At 63.9% G+C, this 16,398-nt stretch overlaps 1 protein-coding gene across 13 annotated transcripts in view; it reads left to right on the top strand.

Moving 5' to 3' along the window:
* The window catches only part of PPFIA4 (PTPRF interacting protein alpha 4), a 46,694-nt gene that overhangs the window by 19,225 nt on the left and 11,071 nt on the right, over positions 1–16,398 (top strand). For 8 of the 13 annotated variants that reach the window (XR_005361772.1, XR_005361771.1, XM_038541825.1 and 5 more), the window contains 16 exons: positions 1,558–1,641; positions 1,895–2,026; positions 2,204–2,266; positions 2,825–2,916; positions 4,820–4,928; positions 6,314–6,507; positions 7,662–7,902; positions 8,299–8,334; positions 8,546–8,679; positions 8,921–9,087; positions 10,866–10,959; positions 11,311–11,392; positions 11,795–11,995; positions 12,555–12,617; positions 13,082–13,108; positions 14,349–14,524. Coding sequence is in view for 11 of the 13 variants with exons in the window: in XM_038541825.1 (XP_038397753.1) it covers positions 1,558–1,641; positions 1,895–2,026; positions 2,204–2,266; positions 2,825–2,916; positions 4,820–4,928; positions 6,314–6,507; positions 7,662–7,902; positions 8,299–8,334; positions 8,546–8,679; positions 8,921–9,087; positions 10,866–10,959; positions 11,311–11,392; positions 11,795–11,995; positions 12,555–12,617; positions 13,082–13,108; positions 14,349–14,524 (1,895 nt within the window). In the remaining 2 variants the exon portion in view is untranslated. Of the gene's footprint in view, positions 1–1,557; positions 1,642–1,894; positions 2,027–2,203; positions 2,267–2,824; positions 2,917–4,819; positions 4,929–6,313; positions 6,508–7,661; positions 7,903–8,298; positions 8,335–8,545; positions 8,680–8,920; positions 9,088–10,865; positions 10,960–11,310; positions 11,393–11,794; positions 11,996–12,554; positions 12,618–13,081; positions 13,109–13,618; positions 13,786–14,348; positions 14,525–16,398 lie in introns of those variants that run through there. The other 5 variants (XM_038541830.1, XM_038541829.1, XM_038541833.1 and 2 more) reach the window with 4 other exon arrangements.

Genomic DNA, 16,398 nt, shown 5'->3' with positions numbered 1-16,398 from the left:
TGGGGTTGGGGTTGATGTTACGGATTGGGGTTGGGGTTAGGGGTTAGGATTAGGGGTTGGGGTTAGAGTTCGGGTTGGGGTTGGTTTGAAGTTACAGTTTAGGTTTGAGGTTACAGTTTAGGGTTGGGGTTAGGGTTGAGGTAGGATTAGGGTTAGGGGTTAGGGTTTGGGCTAGGGTTAGGGATTACGTTTTGAGGTTAGGGGTTAGGGTTAAGGTTGGGTTTGGGGTTAAGGTTAGGGTTGGTGTTGGGGTTAGGGGTTAGGGTTGAGCTAGGGATTAGGGTTGGGTTGGTGTTGGCGTTGTGGTTAGGGTTAAGGGCCAAGGGTTAGGGTTAGGGTTTATGGGTTAGGTTGGGGTTAGGTTAGGGGTTAGGGTTTGGTTAGGGTTGGCTTTGGGGTAAGAGTTAATGTTAGGGTTTAGGTTTAGGGTTAGGGGTTAGGTATTTGGCGTAGAGTTAGCGGTTAGGGTTGGAATTGAGGTTAAGGTTAAAGTTAGTATTTAGAGTTAGGGCTTAGGGTTAGATGTTAGGTATTAGGGGTTACGATTAAGGGTTGGGGTTGGAGTTAGGGGTTAGGGTTTAGATATTCAGGGTTAGGGTTTAGGTTTCTGGTTAGGGAAGGAGGTATGGTTTGGGGTCATGGTTATGGTTAAGGGTTAGGGGTTATGGTATGGGTTAGGGTTAGAGTTAGGATTAGGGGTTAGGGTTAGGGGTTAGGATTAGGGGTTTGTGGTTAGTGTTGGGGTTGGTGTTAGGGTTAGGCTTAGGGGTTAGGGTTGGATTGTGGTTAAGTTTAGTGTTAGCGTTAGACGTTAGGGTTGGGTGTGGGATTAGGGTTGGGGTTAAGGTTGTGGTTAAGGGTTAGGGATTAGGGGTTGGAATTAGGGTTGGGTTTTTTAGGGTTAGGGGTTGGGGTTAGGTTTAGGATTAGTGATTAGAGTTAGGATTAGGTTTAAGGTTAGGGATTAGGGTTAGGAATTAGTGGTTATGGTTCAGGTTGTGGTTAGGGTTACGTATTGGGATTATGGGTTATTGGTTAGGGGTTAGGGTTAGGGTTAGGTTTAGTAGTTAGGGTTATGGGTTGGTGTTAGGTTAATGCACTTTATGGGTGCTGTTATCATCCATCTTTATAGTCTAGGAGATTCAGTCACATAGGGGTCCAATAACTTGCCCATCACCACGTGCCTGAGAAGAGAGGGAGCCAGGATTTGAACCCAGAAAGTCTGGCTTGCATCTCTGCCCTTAAGTGCAGGTCCATCCATCTACCTGGAGGCATAAAGGAGATTTACAGTAGCTCATGCTTTGAAGTAGAGTTTTTTTCTGGAAGTGTGGGGTAGTTTGGACCACCAGCTGCAGGCTCGGAGCAGGAAGAAAGGGTTGGGGAAACAACAGTCAGGGTGTGGATATTGCTTGGGAAGAAGGGCAGTGGTGGTGGCAGTTGTGCTTCCAGGTGAGAGGCCCCGTCCCGGAGAGTACCCTGGCTGAGGGTGTGTGGGATGCGGGCCCTGAGCAGGAGGGCCGAGCATGTACGGCTGCACTGACCCATGCCTGCTTCCAGGCTGAAGAAAGGCACGGCAACATTGAGGAGCATCTGCGACAGCTGGAGGGTCAACTGGAGGAGAAGAACCAGGAGCTGGCGAGGGTGAGGGCACCGGGCTGGGCTCCCCAGGGAGCCTCCCCAGATGGCATGTGGATAGGCCTAAGAAGAGTGGGCGCTGGGGGGATGGGGCCTGGGTGGGGACAGAGCCATGGAGGGGCCAGAGGAGGTGGTCCGGGAGCCGGAGCGAGGGGCTCTGGGCCTACCAGTAGGGGTCGGGTGAGTGGGCTGGCGCCGGGCAAGGCGCGGGGATGGGCGGCCCCGGGGTGACCTGGGAGCAGGGGTGCTGGCTCTGCAGGTGCGCCAGCGGGAGAAGATGAACGAGGACCACAACAAGCGGCTGTCGGACACCGTGGACAGGCTGCTCAGCGAGTCCAACGAGCGGCTGCAGCTGCACCTCAAGGAGCGAATGGCGGCCCTGGAGGAGAAGGTGTGATGGGGTCGGGGTCGGGGTCACAGGTCTCGGTGGGCGGGCCGAGGGGAGCAGTTGGGGTGTCAGGGGCGGGGCGTGTCCTGGACATAGGCCCGGTGGGCAGAGCTGGGGAGGCAGGGGCAGGAGGGGCAGGAGGGGCGGCGGTGGATCCCCAGCTCCCGGCTGTCCCCCCAGAACACGCTGATCCAGGAGCTGGAGAGCTCCCAGCGGCAGATCGAGGAGCAGCACCATCACAAGGTACCGCTGCGGGCGGCCTGGGCGGGCCGGGCTTGGTGAGGAAGGAATGCGGGCGGCGCCGGGCTGCGCAGACGTTATTTCGCGGATCCTCGCTAGAGCCCGTCGCGGCGGACGCCTCGCCACCCAGGGTGAAGACGCGGCGGAGGCCCTAGGCGTAGGGCATAGGGCGGGCGGAGAGGCAGGGCCCGGATCTGGTGGGGCCTCGCTCCAGGTGACGCAGGAGTCCCTGAGCCGGGAGGACCGTCCCTGGCCCTGCCTCAGCCGCGTCTGTGCCGCTGCCGCGCATCGGGGGGCCAGGGCTCAGCAGCTCTGCTCCGCTAGAAGCCTGCCCTAGACAGACCCTCCCCTGGCCCTGCCCCTCTGCCGCCCCTGCCCACCCTTCTGCTCGCTTTCCAGTCGGACCTCTTCTCTTGGTGTCATCTGTGGGCCTGGCCGGGGCCCCTGGCTTTGGACTTCGCAGTACATTCTGCTTCCCCCCAACTCTGCTGTCCTTTTGTCCCTCTCTCCCCTCTCCGCCCCTCCCTGGCCCCACCCCCACCCCGGGTCTGCCTGGCACAGGGCCGCCTGTCTGAAGAGATTGAGAAGCTGCGCCAAGAGGTGGACCAGCTGAAGGGTCGAGGGGGGCCGTTTGTGGATGGCGTCCACTCCAGGTACTGGAGCGCGGGAGGCTGGGCGTGCTGGGATGGGGTCCTGCCCGGACCCTGAGGAAGGAGGCTTCCTCCCACCAAAAGACCGCCCAGGACCTCAGGGTCCTCCTCCTATCTAGGGTGGGACACCGAGACCCCAAGAACGTGGTCGAGGTCACCTAGCTCACTTGGGCAGCCTGGAAGGGGCGCCAGGCCTCTGAGCAGAGGCTGCTGGGAGGCAAGGAGAGGCAGGATGCTCCCGCCCCAGTGCCACGGGAGATGCCCTCGATGGGTCTGCGGGGGACGTGCTCACCTGTGTCCTGTAGGACCCGCTCACGGACAGTGTGTGGCTCATTCTAGTTCTTTGGAGACACCGTCTTTAGGGCTCTGGAGGATTGTTGTTTGAGTGTTCAGGCCACCGAGGTTCAGATAGCTGGCAGTGGGCAAAGGGCAGCACGAGGGACGGAAGTGAGGCATCCAGAACTTCCCTACTGTTGGACGCTGAGGTGCCATGTTGTGGTTGTGACATCCCCTTTTCTGAGAGCATTTTAAGAGATGGTGAGTGGTATTTTTTAAATTAGATCCATGTTTTGGGGAACTTCTGGATTTTTCTCTACATGTTGTGAAGCGATTGACATTGAACTGAGACCCCAATCCCGCCGCTACTTCTCCGCCCAGAGTGGCAGGGTGAGGATGGAGGATGCTGCTAGTAGATGCCACTCAAGGTTCCGGGCTCCTGGCTGTTTTCTCTCCAAACCACGGTCTCACAGAAGAGCGTCTTTGAGGTCCCTTGAGTGATGCTCTTGCTGTGTCAGGGCAATAGGGATCAGCTTCCCTGGAGGGGTTCAAGGAAACGTGGAGACGCAGGGCTTGGATTAGGGAAAGGGACGATGACCTGGAGGAAGAGCAGCCTGTGGGCGTCTGGGTGGTAGAGACGTGAGTACCGTCTTCCGCTTCATCAGGAGCTACTGTATGGGAGACGGTGGGGAGAAGCAGGCAACGGAGGCAGGGAGTGGGAGTTGGGGTTCCTCTGACTTCTTCCTTCCTGTAGGTTTCTCAGAAGAGACCCCCCCACCCACCCCAGTGAATAAGCCTCATGACTCAGGAACACCAAGCTATTTGCACTGCTTGCTTTCCTTGGTGGTTGAGGATTCTTGGCTTTGGCCATAGGAATACTGGACCCATCACGGAGTTGGGGCTGAGGTGCAGGACAGAAGGGGGGATGAGCAGTAACGCCCCCCTCTTCCCTGCAGCTACCTCATGCAATGCACCATAGGCTTGCCCTGTCCCCGGGCCCCGGGCCCCTCAGGCCCCCTCACACCCCAAACTCGGAAGGCGAAGGCATGGGGAAGAAGTCCAGGAGGGAAGGCATCCCAGACATTACTGGGATTCTGAAACCTCACCCCAGGGGGCATCCGGCCCACATCCCTGATAGAACAGGGCCTCTTGAAGCCTCCGGGGGATGGGGAGCGGCCTGGGTTCATTTTGGCCAGGATTATGGGGGAGCCCACGGGCGGTCGCCGGGGAGAAGACAAAGAAACAAAGACCCTCAGAGCTAAAAAAAAAAAAGGATCTTTAGAGACCCTCCCTTCTAGTCTCTCAGGGCCACAAGCCCTTGGCCCGAGTGCCCCTTTAATGGAGAGCTCAGCTTTTTTTGAAGCCACCAGTTGCATCCTGAGCCAAATCTTGCCATCCGAAGGTGCTGCTTACGTTAGATGGAAGCTGCTTCCCTAGAACTTTCTGGATCGTTCTGATCCCTGGGGCACCAGAGGCTAAATTGCATCTCCTGTTCACACGGCGGCCCTTAAGCCATCACAGTAGCCCTCTGCCAGCTGAGGCTTCTCTCCGCCAAGCTGAGATCCCTCAACTCTTGGGCCTGGTGGCTGCGCCCGGGGCCTCAGCCTCAGGGCTGCTCTCCCCCCCCCAGGTCGCGCTCAGGCAGTGCAGCGGATGTGCGCTTCTCCCTCGGCACAGCCCCCCACGCGCCCTCAGGCCTGCACCGCCGCTACTCGGCCCTGCGGGAGGAGTCTGCCAAGGTGAGGGTGGGGGGTGAGTGTGGAGGGTTCTCCCCAGGGAGCTTGGGGTCAGTCCGGCCGCGTGCCTGGCTCCGGTTTCACAGACGGCTGGCGTGCGGCACAAATCCTCCCCCTCCAGTCCCCGCGTGTGGACAACAGCTGCAGCCCTGGGGTTGGGGCCATTGTTAGCTGCAACAGCTGTGCCCCTCACCTCGGCCTCCTGGTGGGCAAGTGGCGGGGCTGGTGGCCGGCTGGTCCCCGCGGCCCTGCTGAGGCCGGTGCACGTGTGCCCGGCGTGCAGGCGTGTTTCTGGTGGTCAGGGTGGGAGATGCAGGGCTGAGGTGGACTTGGCAAGCTTCCTGGAGCAAAAGCTGTGGTTTATGGGGTGGGGAGGAGGGAGGGAGGGATGGCGGGTCACGAGGCCCTGGGGATGGCACCTGAAGCTTTCCGAGAAGCAGCCTTGTGTTCCTGCTGAGACTGGCCCGGGGTGGGTGGGTGGGTGGGTGGGCGCGGGCAGCGGGGGGAGATGCAGGCAGGGAAGGGCCCCTGCGTCCCACACCCTGCCCTGAAGCCAGGCCCCGCCTTCCTTAAGGCCCCGCAGGGTCCGGGGGAGGCGTCCTTTCATCTCGCTGTCCCCTCGCCCTCAGCTCTCTCCGTTGCTAAGAATGCAGCAGGAGCCCAGGAGCTGGAGACGTGCCTGCCGGGCTCGGGGCTGTGGGAGCCGGAGGATGGCTTAGGGCACCTCGCTATCCCAGGCCCGCCCCCTGCCCTCCTGGCGCATGGCCCACATTTGTGCTCTCTCCTCTTCCCCGCTTTTGTGGGCTGGAGAGGTTTGTCGGGTGCCTTCCGAGCGGCCACCACCCCAGAGGGCTGACCGCGGGGTCCTGCGGTGGAGACGCAGACAGACAGGACCACTCGGCTTCCCTCGGGCCCTGGAGCCCCATAGTCACTCTGTATGCACAGAAGGGGTGGCCTTTACGGAGTGCCCACTGTGGGCCACACCCCGTGCTAGGTGCTTCCATGCGTGTCCCCGCTCTGCTCTCACCGTCACCTACGACGTGGGCAGGCACCATTACTGTCCCCGTTCCACAGATGAGGGAACTGAGGCACAGAGAGGTCAAGCAACTTTACGACGGTGGTGCAGCTACTGGTCAGGTTTCCCAGCAAGGCCGCCTCTCCCTGGGACATGTCCCTAACCATTCTGCTACCCGACTCCTTGAGCTGTGCTACCAGGTCCCCTGGACACTTGTTACAGTGCAGGTTCTGAGGCCTGAGGCCTGAGGCGGGCCCGGGACCCTGCGCTTGGCGAGGGTCCTTGGGAGAGGCCAGTGCGGCTGAGATGGGGGCGGTCCTGCTTCTGGGCTGTCTGGGGTCTTATTATGACTCTTGTCCCCTCATTCGCTAAGGACTGGGAGCCGTCCCCACTGCCTGCCGCCGCCCCGGTCTTTGACAGTGACCCCGAGATCTCCGACGTGGATGAGGACGAGCCCGGGGGCCTGGTGGGCTCCGTGGACGTTGCCTCCCCCGGCGGCCACTCGGATGCGCAGACCCTGGCCATGATGCTGCAGGAGCAGCTGGACGCCATCAACGAAGAGATCAGGTGGGGCAGGGGCGGCCCCTTGGAAGCGGGCTCCCAGGACGCGTGGTCTCGCAGCCGCACCTCCGAGTGCTCCGTCTGGGCCCGGGCGCCGGGCGGGAGGGTGCGACCTCGGCTGACCCTGTGGGCCTGACACTGGGGCCCTGAGCCCATTGCCCCCGCCGCCGAGGCCCAGTCGCGGGAGGGCTTTGCGGGTGTTCCGCTCGGCCGTACGTCTCGGGGAGGCAGCGCTGCTCCTGCTTCCCGGGGAAGGGACCAGAACCCGGGCAGCTGGGTGGTGTGGCCGGGGCGGAGGCAGAGAGCCGGGCTCCCGTTCTGCAGTGTCCCTCATCCTGGCGAGGCTCGCAGGCGGGGAAGGGGACGCCCACCTGGGCTGCAGCTGCCCCTGGGGACGCTTAGATGCGTGTGACCTGCCGCCAGGCCACACCTGAGCCTGGCCGCACCAGGCTTTACGGTGCCGAGGGCCACGGCCTCCATGGTTCCCCCACTTCTGGGTCTCTCAGACCCGCTGGAAAGGAGGCCTCCCTCCCTGACACGCGCGCGCACACACACACACACACACACACACACGAGGGCGCCAGCGGGAGAGTTCGCACGTAGGGCTGCCGACTTGTGTTCTGCAAAGGAAAGCACCAAGGGCCCTCGTGGCCCCTGCACGCCCCCGGGCCACAGGGGAAGGGCCTTCTAGCGCCCTCGGGTCTCGCTCCCAGTCGGCGCACACGCGTGTGCATGTGTGAGGGTGTGCGCACGCGTGTCTCCCGGGTCCCCTCCCACCCCAGCCCCTGCAGGGTTATCGTGGGTTTTCTCGTTTCTCTGTGGAACAACCTCCATCAGGGGACGGTGTCAGTTAAAGGACGTGCGTTTGGGAACATCAGGTACGGGGGAAACTGAGGCCCCTAAGCCAACTTGGGGCTGCCCGTGTACTCTGGTAGGTCGAGTCCTGCCGTCCGGGATGGTTTGTGTCCCACCGGCTCAGGGCCTTTTTCCCGGCGACGGCGTCTGTTGGACTGGGGAGCTGTGGTCGACAAGGTCAGCTAAGGAGGAAGGGACGAGACGTGTTGTGAGCTGCAGGGGGAGCAGCGCCTGGGGCCCAGGTGGGGAGCATGGCGCAGGCCTCGCTGGGGCCCACGCAAGGCCTGCTTTCGCCTTCCTCCCAGGATGATCCAGGAGGAGAAGGAGTCCACGGAGTTGCGTGCCGAGGAGATTGAGACTCGAGTGAGCAGCGGCAGCGTGGAGGCCCTCAACCTGACTCAGCTGCGCAAGCGTGGCTCCATCCCCACCTCACTGACCGCCCTGTCCCTGGCCAGCGCGTCCCCTCCACTCAGTGGCCGCTCCACACCCAAGCTGGCCTCCCGCAGTGCTGCCCAGGACCTGGACCGCATGGGGGTCATGACCCTGGTGAGCGCCCTGGGGCGGTGGGTGAGCAGCCCGGGGGCTCTCGGGCCTGCTGGGCTCCGTCCTTGGGGGGCCCGGCGTCCTCTTCCTGCGATGTGTGCCGACCCAGTGTGTGGGGACCCCCCTAGGGTCATGGAGGGCCTGCCACACGTCCTCAGCCTCGTCTCACGTAGGTGCAGAGTGCTCACGAGACTCGTGGCCGGCCCAGACGTGCCCCTCTCGTCCAGAGGTGGCCCTGGCTTCGGTCTCCGGGCTAGCTCTTCTCCGCTGTGGGGTTGTCTCCAGGCCTGTGGGAGGCACTGACCCCTATGTTCGCCTCCTAGGACCCCGGGCCCCCCTTGGGTTGGCTCTCGGGACCCAGAGGGTGAGTCTGAGCATCCCCTCCCCTCTCTCTTCCAGCCCAGTGACTTAAGAAAACATAGGAGGAAGCTGCTGGTGAGTGCCACCCAGCCGAGCCGGGTCCTCACGGGGTCGCCCCCCCAGGCCATCCCCTTTGGCCTCCCTCCCCTGGGCCCCAAGTCCGGTGTGGCTCAGAGAGGCCCCCCTTTCCCGCCGCGCTTCTCCAGGCTCCTCTGCCTCGTCTGGGCTGGGTAGGCAGGCCCCAGGTCTCTCCCTCTATTCCCTGACGGCTCCACTGTCTGTTCAGTCGCCAGTGTCTCGGGAAGAGAACCGAGAGGATAAAGCCACCATAAAATGTGAGACTTCTCCTCCTTCCTCACCCAGGACGCTGCGGCTAGAGAAACTTGGCCATCCAGCCCTGAGCCAGGAAGAAGGCAGGAGGTACGTGCCCAAGTCCGCGGACCCCAGGGTCGCCGCGCCCCTCCCCTGCCTCTGCAGGGCCGAGTCTCCCCCGTCCAGGCATCTGAACCCCCCGCCCCGCCTCTATTTGAAGGACGCGCCCTGTGTCCTGGCTCGCCTGCTCGCGCCCACCCTGCCCCCACTTACTGTGAGGGCTCCCTGAGGCCTGGCCCCCTGCCCGTGATAGTGAAAGCGTGTTTCTCCCCGTGGCTGTCGTCCTCAGTGCTTTGGAGGATCAGGGCAGCAACCCCAGCAGCAGCAACAGCAGCCAGGACTCCTTGCACAAGGGCGCCAAGCGCAAGGGCATCAAGTCGTCCATCGGCCGCCTGTTCGGGAAGAAAGAGAAGGGCCGGCTCATCCAGCTGAGCCGGGACGGAGCCACGGGCCACGGTGTCTGTCCTCCCCCAGCCAGCGGGCGCCCGCAGCGGGCTGGGGCGGGAGGGCGTCCTGGGACCCTGGCTCGTGGGCCTGCGGGTGGCAGCGGCCGTCGGGCAGATTCAGCTCGGGGGGCTCCCTGGAGGCGGCGGGCCACAGGCGGGGGCCTCGGAGCTTCCAGGCTGCGTGGAGGTTTTCTGTGCTCGGGACCTTGGGGAGGACCTTCCCGGTTCTTCCTCGAGGACCGTCCGCTCCCGACTAGGACTGGCCTCCGGGACGCAACGTGTCCTGGGCCCGTGGCTCCGTAGACGTCCTGTGGGCGGCATGAGCACCCGGGCAGGCCTGGCACTCACTCCTGTGCGGATAGAAAGTTCTGTGCACTTGGCACGGGTCGGCGTGCAGTAGGTACTGGCCTCTGCCCCACCTTCCCCAGGCCCATGTTCCTCTCCATCCCACTTTCCCTCCTCTATCCAGTCAGACCCTTAGTGAGCAGCTGCTGTACACACTGGGGTCAGAGCGGGGCCTTCCTTCGGGGAGCGTGGTGCCTCGCAGCAAGCAAAGCGATGGCCCTAAAACCTTGCGCTGGGAGCCGGGAGCTGGGGGGCGTCTGGCTAGAGCTCAGCCCTGCGGTGCTAGGAAAGCCAGGGCGGCTTCCTCTGCTCGGCCGCAGCTGGGCTGCTGCTGGAGGGTGATGTAGGAGGCCGCCCCATAGGGACGGGCATAGGGACTGCAGGCCCCAGGGAGGCAGGTGCTGGGTGCAGGGGCTTCGTACGGAGAGGGGGGGCTGGGGGGGCAGAGGTGGCTGCGGACCCCTGGCTGGGGCAGGTCTGAGGGGCCACGACATGTCCCCCAGGGCAGCTGGAGCAGGGCAAGTGCCTGCCGGACGGGGGGCGGGGGGGCAGCTAATCAGCTACAGGGAGGAACCTTTAAACCCAAAGGTGTAATCAGGCCTTCCTGCCACTAGTGGAGGACGAGGGGGAGGGAAGGAGGAGAGGAAGAGGGGGTTAGGCACCTGTCCTCTGCTAGGAAGGAGGTAGGGCATCCTGCCCCAGCCCGCAGGGGTGCAGGGGGTGGGGAGGGAGCCCAGGAGGGTGGCCTGTGGGCAGCCGTGCCGTGGGAGGGCCTCCGCTCCCCACACCAACCCTTAGACGGCATCTCACGTGGTGTCTGGGTCGCCCACACCCACTGCCGTGTGCGCTGTGCGGAGCAACTGAAACTTGGTGCGTTCTCCCCTGTGACCCTTGCGCGAACACTGCGGGGTTGGCGTCTGTTCAGCGACCCTTGATAGGAGGAGACAGAGCCTGGAGGGTTGCCCCTTGCGGGCCTGCAAGTGAGGAAGGCTGAGGGGCAGTGGTCTCGGGTGCCCGTGTTTCTCCCCCGGTCAGGTCGGGTCATCCGCTCCGGCCTGGGGCCCGTTCACACTGGGCTCTCTGGGTTCCCTTGGACTCGCTTGGGAGCAGGGCCATGCCCTGCGTGGGCTTCTGCTGCTGTGGGGGCACCGCCTCGGTCCGTCTGGCTGGGGCACAACTGCAGGGCTGAGGCTCCGGGGAGCCTCTCTGGGCCGAGGAGGCCGAGGAGGAGGAGGACCCCGGAGGCGGTGGGGGGCTGGACGGGGACCTTTGGAGGCCGTGGTGGGGCTGCTGGGTGTAGGGACAGAGTGCAGGCCCCGGGGCAGCAGGTGGTCCCGTCAGGCCTCCCGGGCTCTCGAGCACCGAGGAGCCTCCACTGCCCAGCTCAGGCCCGGGCCAAGGGGGTGGGGGGGCCAAGCTCACATGCCGTCTGTCCCCTTCCAGTCATGCTGACAGACTCCGAGCTTGGTCTGCAGGAGCCCATGGTGCCTGCCAAGCTGGGGACCCAGGCAGAGAAGGACCGGCGGCTGAAGAAGAAGTAAGAGCTGGGGGTGGCCGGGGCCACCGGGGCAGCCGGGGCTGGGGGGCAGCCAGGGGGGCAGCCAGGGCAGCCGGGGCTGGGGGGCAGCCGGGGCCCGTGGCCTGTCCCTCAGTGCTGGGCCCGAGCTCGGCAGCCGGAGTCAGGCCCAAGCCCTTCTGAAGGGGGTTGCTGGCCACACGGGACCGGCGGGGACGGTGAGGTGGTTGTCAGGATGAGCCGGGGGGAGGCTGGGGGCAGGACGGGCACCCTAGTGCTCCAGGCGAGCAGCAGGGGTGGCGCGGGGCTGGGGGGGTGGTCAGCGGGGCTGGGCCAGGGGGACAGCAGTGAGTCTGTTCCTCTTCCCACCAGACACCAGCTGCTTGAGGATGCTCGCAGGAAGGGAATGCCCTTCGCCCAGTGGGACGGCCCCACTGTGGTCTCCTGGCTGGAGGTAGGCCTGAGGGGTCCCCTGGGCCCGTGGGGGGGCGGGCACTCTCAGCCGGTGTCTCCGGGGCCGGGCGCCCTTCCTCCGCAGGGGCAGGGACGGGGCACTTGGGAGGTGGAGCCGATGCCCCCCGGAGCTTGGCGTGGGTCAGGGACGCGGCATCCCGAGCCACGCGCCCCCTCTGGCGGCCCCAGGAGTGAGGCACCGCGTGGTCTGGGATCCCCGCATGTTCTCGGGCCTCAGATTTTCCATCCGTAAAACGGGAAAGAGACGCATCTGGTGACAGTCACTCCACGTGTCTGATTCTTCTGCTCTGCTTGCTCGCGAGGCCACGGATGCGCCAGGCTCCTGGCGGCGGGGCCCAGGTCGGGGGAAGGGGCTGGACCTGCTCCGTGCCTGTGCCTGCAGCTCTGGGTGGGGATGCCTGCCTGGTACGTGGCCGCCTGCCGGGCCAACGTCAAGAGTGGCGCCATCATGTCGGCCCTGTCGGACACGGAGATCCAGCGTGAGATCGGCATCAGCAACGCCCTGCACCGCCTCAAGCTCCGGCTGGCCATCCAGGAGATGGTGTCGCTGACCAGCCCGTCCGCCCCGCCCACCTCCCGGACCGTGAGTGGCCCCCCACCAGGACGCCCGGGCGCCGGGGAGACCGTCCAGTGATGGGACGATGGCAGGCTTGATTCCTGCCCTTCCCGCCCCTCGGAGGACCCCCTGTCCCCAGGACGTGGCTTCCGGGGGGGCTCAGCAGCCTAGTTCCTCCACGTACTGCCCGTGGGCCCAGCTGCCTGCAGAGCTCTGGGCGGGAGGGCTCCGGGGGCTCTGTGTCGATCGGAGGCAGGCAGGCAGGGGCGTTTGTGACCTTGCTCCTGGCCGTGCAGGCCGTCCACAGGGTGCGGACCCTCGGGGTGGCAGCTCGCAGTGCCACCCGTCTCTGACCGGGACCAGCCCGTGTTCCAGACCCACACTCTCCATTCATGTTCGTCCAGAAAACATTTGCTGAGCATCTCCCGGTGATCCCGGGAGCTGCTCAGGCTGACAGTGCGGGCTCAGGGCCGGGCCTGGGGGACACCCGGGGGGGGGACGTTTGTCCTCGTGCTCGGGCTTCCTGGCCCCAAGGGCGTCTGGAGACCCGCACGCAGGCCCAGCTAGGCTTCCTCTCTGCCTGCAGTCTTCTGGGAATGTCTGGGTCACCCACGAAGAGATGGAGACTCTGGCGACACCCACCAAGACAGTGAGTCTGGCCCTGGGCCTTGGGCCTGGGCTTGGGGCTGATGACGGCCGCAAGGAGGAGGGGACGGTTGTGGCGGTGGGGGGCGCAGATGGCCTAGCGTGAGGTTGGTGCCTCGTGCGTGTCGGGTCCTGTCATCAGGTGCTGGGGGCTGGGAAAGAGGTGGATGGGAGAGTGTGCAGGGCATCGGTCCCTGCTGCGCTGCGGGGGGCAGGTGTCGCGGCCAGAAGCCACAGGGTCCCTGCCTCGGGCTTGAACCCGGGGCCGGGGAGCGGAAGAGCCTGCGGGGCACGTGGGAGCGTGTGTCTGGCGCCCGCGCAGTTGCTCCCTTGTGTCCCAACAAGCTGCCCCGTGCTACCCTCCCGGCCCCTGGGTGTCTGCTCCCTCCTTGGGTTGGGCCCGGGGTGGATGCTCCCAGGGGTCTTGACTTTGCCTGTTTCCCCGACACGCTGCGCTCATCCCTGCAGGACAGTGAGGAAGGCAGCTGGGCTCAGGTAAGACCCCGCGTGCCCGGCTCTCTGCCCCGCGGGCCTGCCGGTGTCCCCGTCTCTTTACGTCCCTGGAGGGCCGTGCCCGGGCACTGGCCTCCCCCCCTTCCTGGGGGTGCCGACCCCCCTTCCCCAGCCGAGCCTGCTGAGGCCCCTTTGCTCACAGGCAGACGCCTGCTGAGCTACCTCCGGGGACCAGGCCCTCTGGGTCTCCGGGCGCAGAAGTGACAAACCGCGGCCCTCCCTTGGGTCCGGCAGAGGCGAGCACTAGATGCGAGCACACACGTGGCCCTAGGAGTCCTCACAGGGTGACCTGGCCAGGCCCTGGGCACGAGAGTCCGCATCCTCACCCCATGAAGCCTGCAGCACAGGACATGTCACGTCAAGTGCAGAACCCAAGCCCAAAAGATTCATAGGATTTTATAGCAAAGCTCAAACACAAGAACCTTAATATCTGTTTTTAGAGGAACATACATCAGTGACCACAGAAACCGTAAGAACATTTTTCTCCAGCAGGGACGTGATAGCAAAGTGAGCCTAGCAGTTACCTCCAGAGGGGCAGCGGGTGGGCGCAGCCGTGGGACGCCTGGCGTGGTCGCTGTCCATCGGCGGTAACGTCACTTTTGTGCTGGATAACGAGCACAGGCTACGCTCATTTTTATTTGTATGATGGTTTCATTCCAAAAAAGTAAAAAGAGGTTTTCCAATCTAAAGCAAAATGAGGAAGGGTGAGGAGGCAGTGATGGGGGGGCTCCTCCCACCTTCCTGGAGCTGGGCGGCCAGAGAAGCCCCCGCTGCCGGCAGTGGGAGGCCGGGCCGTGGGGTGCGTGCAGGGGACCCAGGGCGCCCCGGACGGACAGCGGCCCTAGAGTCCGGGCGCCGGGCGTCGCCGTGGCTCTCGAGTCAGCATGTCCCGCTCGGGGCTGCAGGGGGCCGGTCCTGTGGACGCAGCCTGTACCCAGGGTCCAGGGCTTAGGTCGGGTCAGTGTGCCACCGACACCGCAGGTGCGGCCCCGAGTCGCCAGGAAGGGCTTCAGGGGATCTTGCTTCTGCTCATTAGTGCAGACAAGTGACCCGTGGGTGGACCCGTATCATTCTGAGACCTTAGAAAGTCCCACTTGGCACCCGCAGCTGCCATCACTCCCAGCTTCTTAGTGGGAAGTAGGCCGCCACGGAGGACGGAGTGGGGTCTGTCCCCACTCGGGCGCCGGCTGCCTCTCCCATCCGGCCGTCCCTGTCCCTGCAGACCCTGGCCTACGGGGACATGAACCACGAGTGGATTGGGAACGAGTGGCTCCCCAGCCTGGGGCTCCCCCAGTACCGCAGCTACTTCATGGAGTGCCTGGTGGATGCCCGCATGCTGGACCACCTCACCAAGAAGGACCTGCGGGTCCACCTGAAGATGGTGGACAGCTTCCACAGGTGAGCGGGGCTGCGGCCAGGGTCGGGCTGCGGGGACGCAGGCGCCTCTGGGGGCCCACAGGTCTCCCCTGGCCGAGGCCGGACGCGCGTCCCGTCCTGCCGCCCGCGGGAGGACCCGGGCCTCTGGCCTCCCGCCCTTCGCGCCCGGGAAGTCGCTTCCGCGGCTTCGCTTTCCGGGAGATTCCCCCAGCCCCATGTCGTTCCCTGCCTTCGGGCCTGCGGACCTTCTCCGGGCCCGGGCGCTCTCGGCCTGGAGCCGCGGCCCCGCCTGGGTTCCCCGTCTATCCCAGTTGAGGGGAAGGGCCTTTCCGGGCCCTTGTCCTGCCTGCGCCCGGGTCTGGGGCCCTTGGGGGCGGGTTACCCTCCGGCTCTGTCCCCGCTGCCGAGGTCTCCCCAGCTGGCCGCCCGTGGGCAGACGTGGGCCCAGGTCGTGTCGTTTGGCCGACTCGGTATTTTAAAGATCGTGAAGTCACTTACCAGTATTTTAACACTGGGACATTTTACACGATGTTCTGGATGTCTGGCTTCTCTTTAAAAACAACGAGAAGATCTGTTGAGAGGCCGTAGCGGGGGGGTGGGGGGGTGTTCCGTCTGTGCCCTGGAGGCTGCACCTGTCCCCTCCCCAATGGCTGATGGGGCTGCAGACACACGGCCGCTGGCCTGCGGGGCTGGGAAGGCCCCCGGAGCACCTCAGCCTCCACGCGCGGTTCCAGGTCGGCTCCGTCTTGAGGTCTTCGGGGTTCCTGAAGCATCTCCGTGTTCCTCACCTCGACTACCTATAACCTGCTCTTATGCCATGTAGCGTTTCACAGGCATGCTCTAGTGTCTTTAAAAATTCTTTTAAGTCATAATGTTAATGATCAAAAAAAAAAAAAAAGATATTTGAGAACTCTCCTTTTAGTGAGGGAAACAAGCCCAATAGAGATCAAGCGTGACCCGCTCACTCAGCCAGGTGGTTGCAGAATGGGGCCCGCACCCTTCTCTCTTGGAGCTTTTTTCCTTGGAGCATAGTGTTCTCTTTTTTAAAAAAGATTTTTAAAATTTATTTATTCATGAGAGACACAGAGAGAGGCAGAGACACAGGCAGAGACACAGGCAGAGGGAGAAGCAGGCTCCTGCGGGGAGCCCCATGCAGGACTCAATCCCGGGACCCCGGGGTCACGCCCTGAGCCGAAGACAGACACCCGACCGCTGAGCCCCCGGGCGCCCCAGGCCGCAGCGTCCTGTGGAGCAGCTCTCCTAGAGTTTGGAGAGTTTGGCTGTTTTGAGGGAGGCCCGGCACACACAGGGATCAGCACTATCCCCCGAAGTGGTGCTGCAGCTGGGTGCCCCGTCCTCCAGGCACGAGGCCGCGCTGCTCCGTGCTGCTCCCCTGTCATGCCCGCCGCTGCTCTGCGGGAGGGGAGGGCCCGGCTCCCGGCTCTGAGGCCATTCAGACCCCAGTGGATCTGACTCTACGTTTTCACTGTGCTACGCAAACGCTTTGAAAGTCCTAGGAATTGGACAGAAAATTATAGCAAGTGAGAGCGGAGGCACACAGACGGCATTTCCGGTCAGGAGGCACGTGATCCTGCCCCCCCCAGGGGCCTGCGTGGACCCGCCCGAGCCACCACTGGTTGCCTTGAGCCAGTAGAGTTCCTGGAAGTGATGCCTCTGAGCCCCGAGGGCTTGTTCTAGGCAGCCAGGCTGGGGCGGTGCTGGGGTGGGGGGAGCAGGCTGCACGATTTGACTTCACGAGGCTGCTGCGGCCTCCACCATAGAGCTGGGGAGGAATGACTGTCCTCCACTTGATGGATGACAACCCCAGAGGCTGAATGACCAGCAGTGTCCAGGGCAGGGACGAGCACTGCAGCGGAGGTGGGCGAGCTGCCTGA

The sequence above is a fragment of the Canis lupus genome, chromosome 7, assembly GCF_011100685.1.
Source record: "Canis lupus familiaris isolate Mischka breed German Shepherd chromosome 7, alternate assembly UU_Cfam_GSD_1.0, whole genome shotgun sequence".
Lineage (NCBI taxonomy): Eukaryota > Metazoa > Chordata > Mammalia > Carnivora > Canidae > Canis > Canis lupus.
This window is presented reverse-complemented; position numbering and strand designations above follow the sequence as displayed.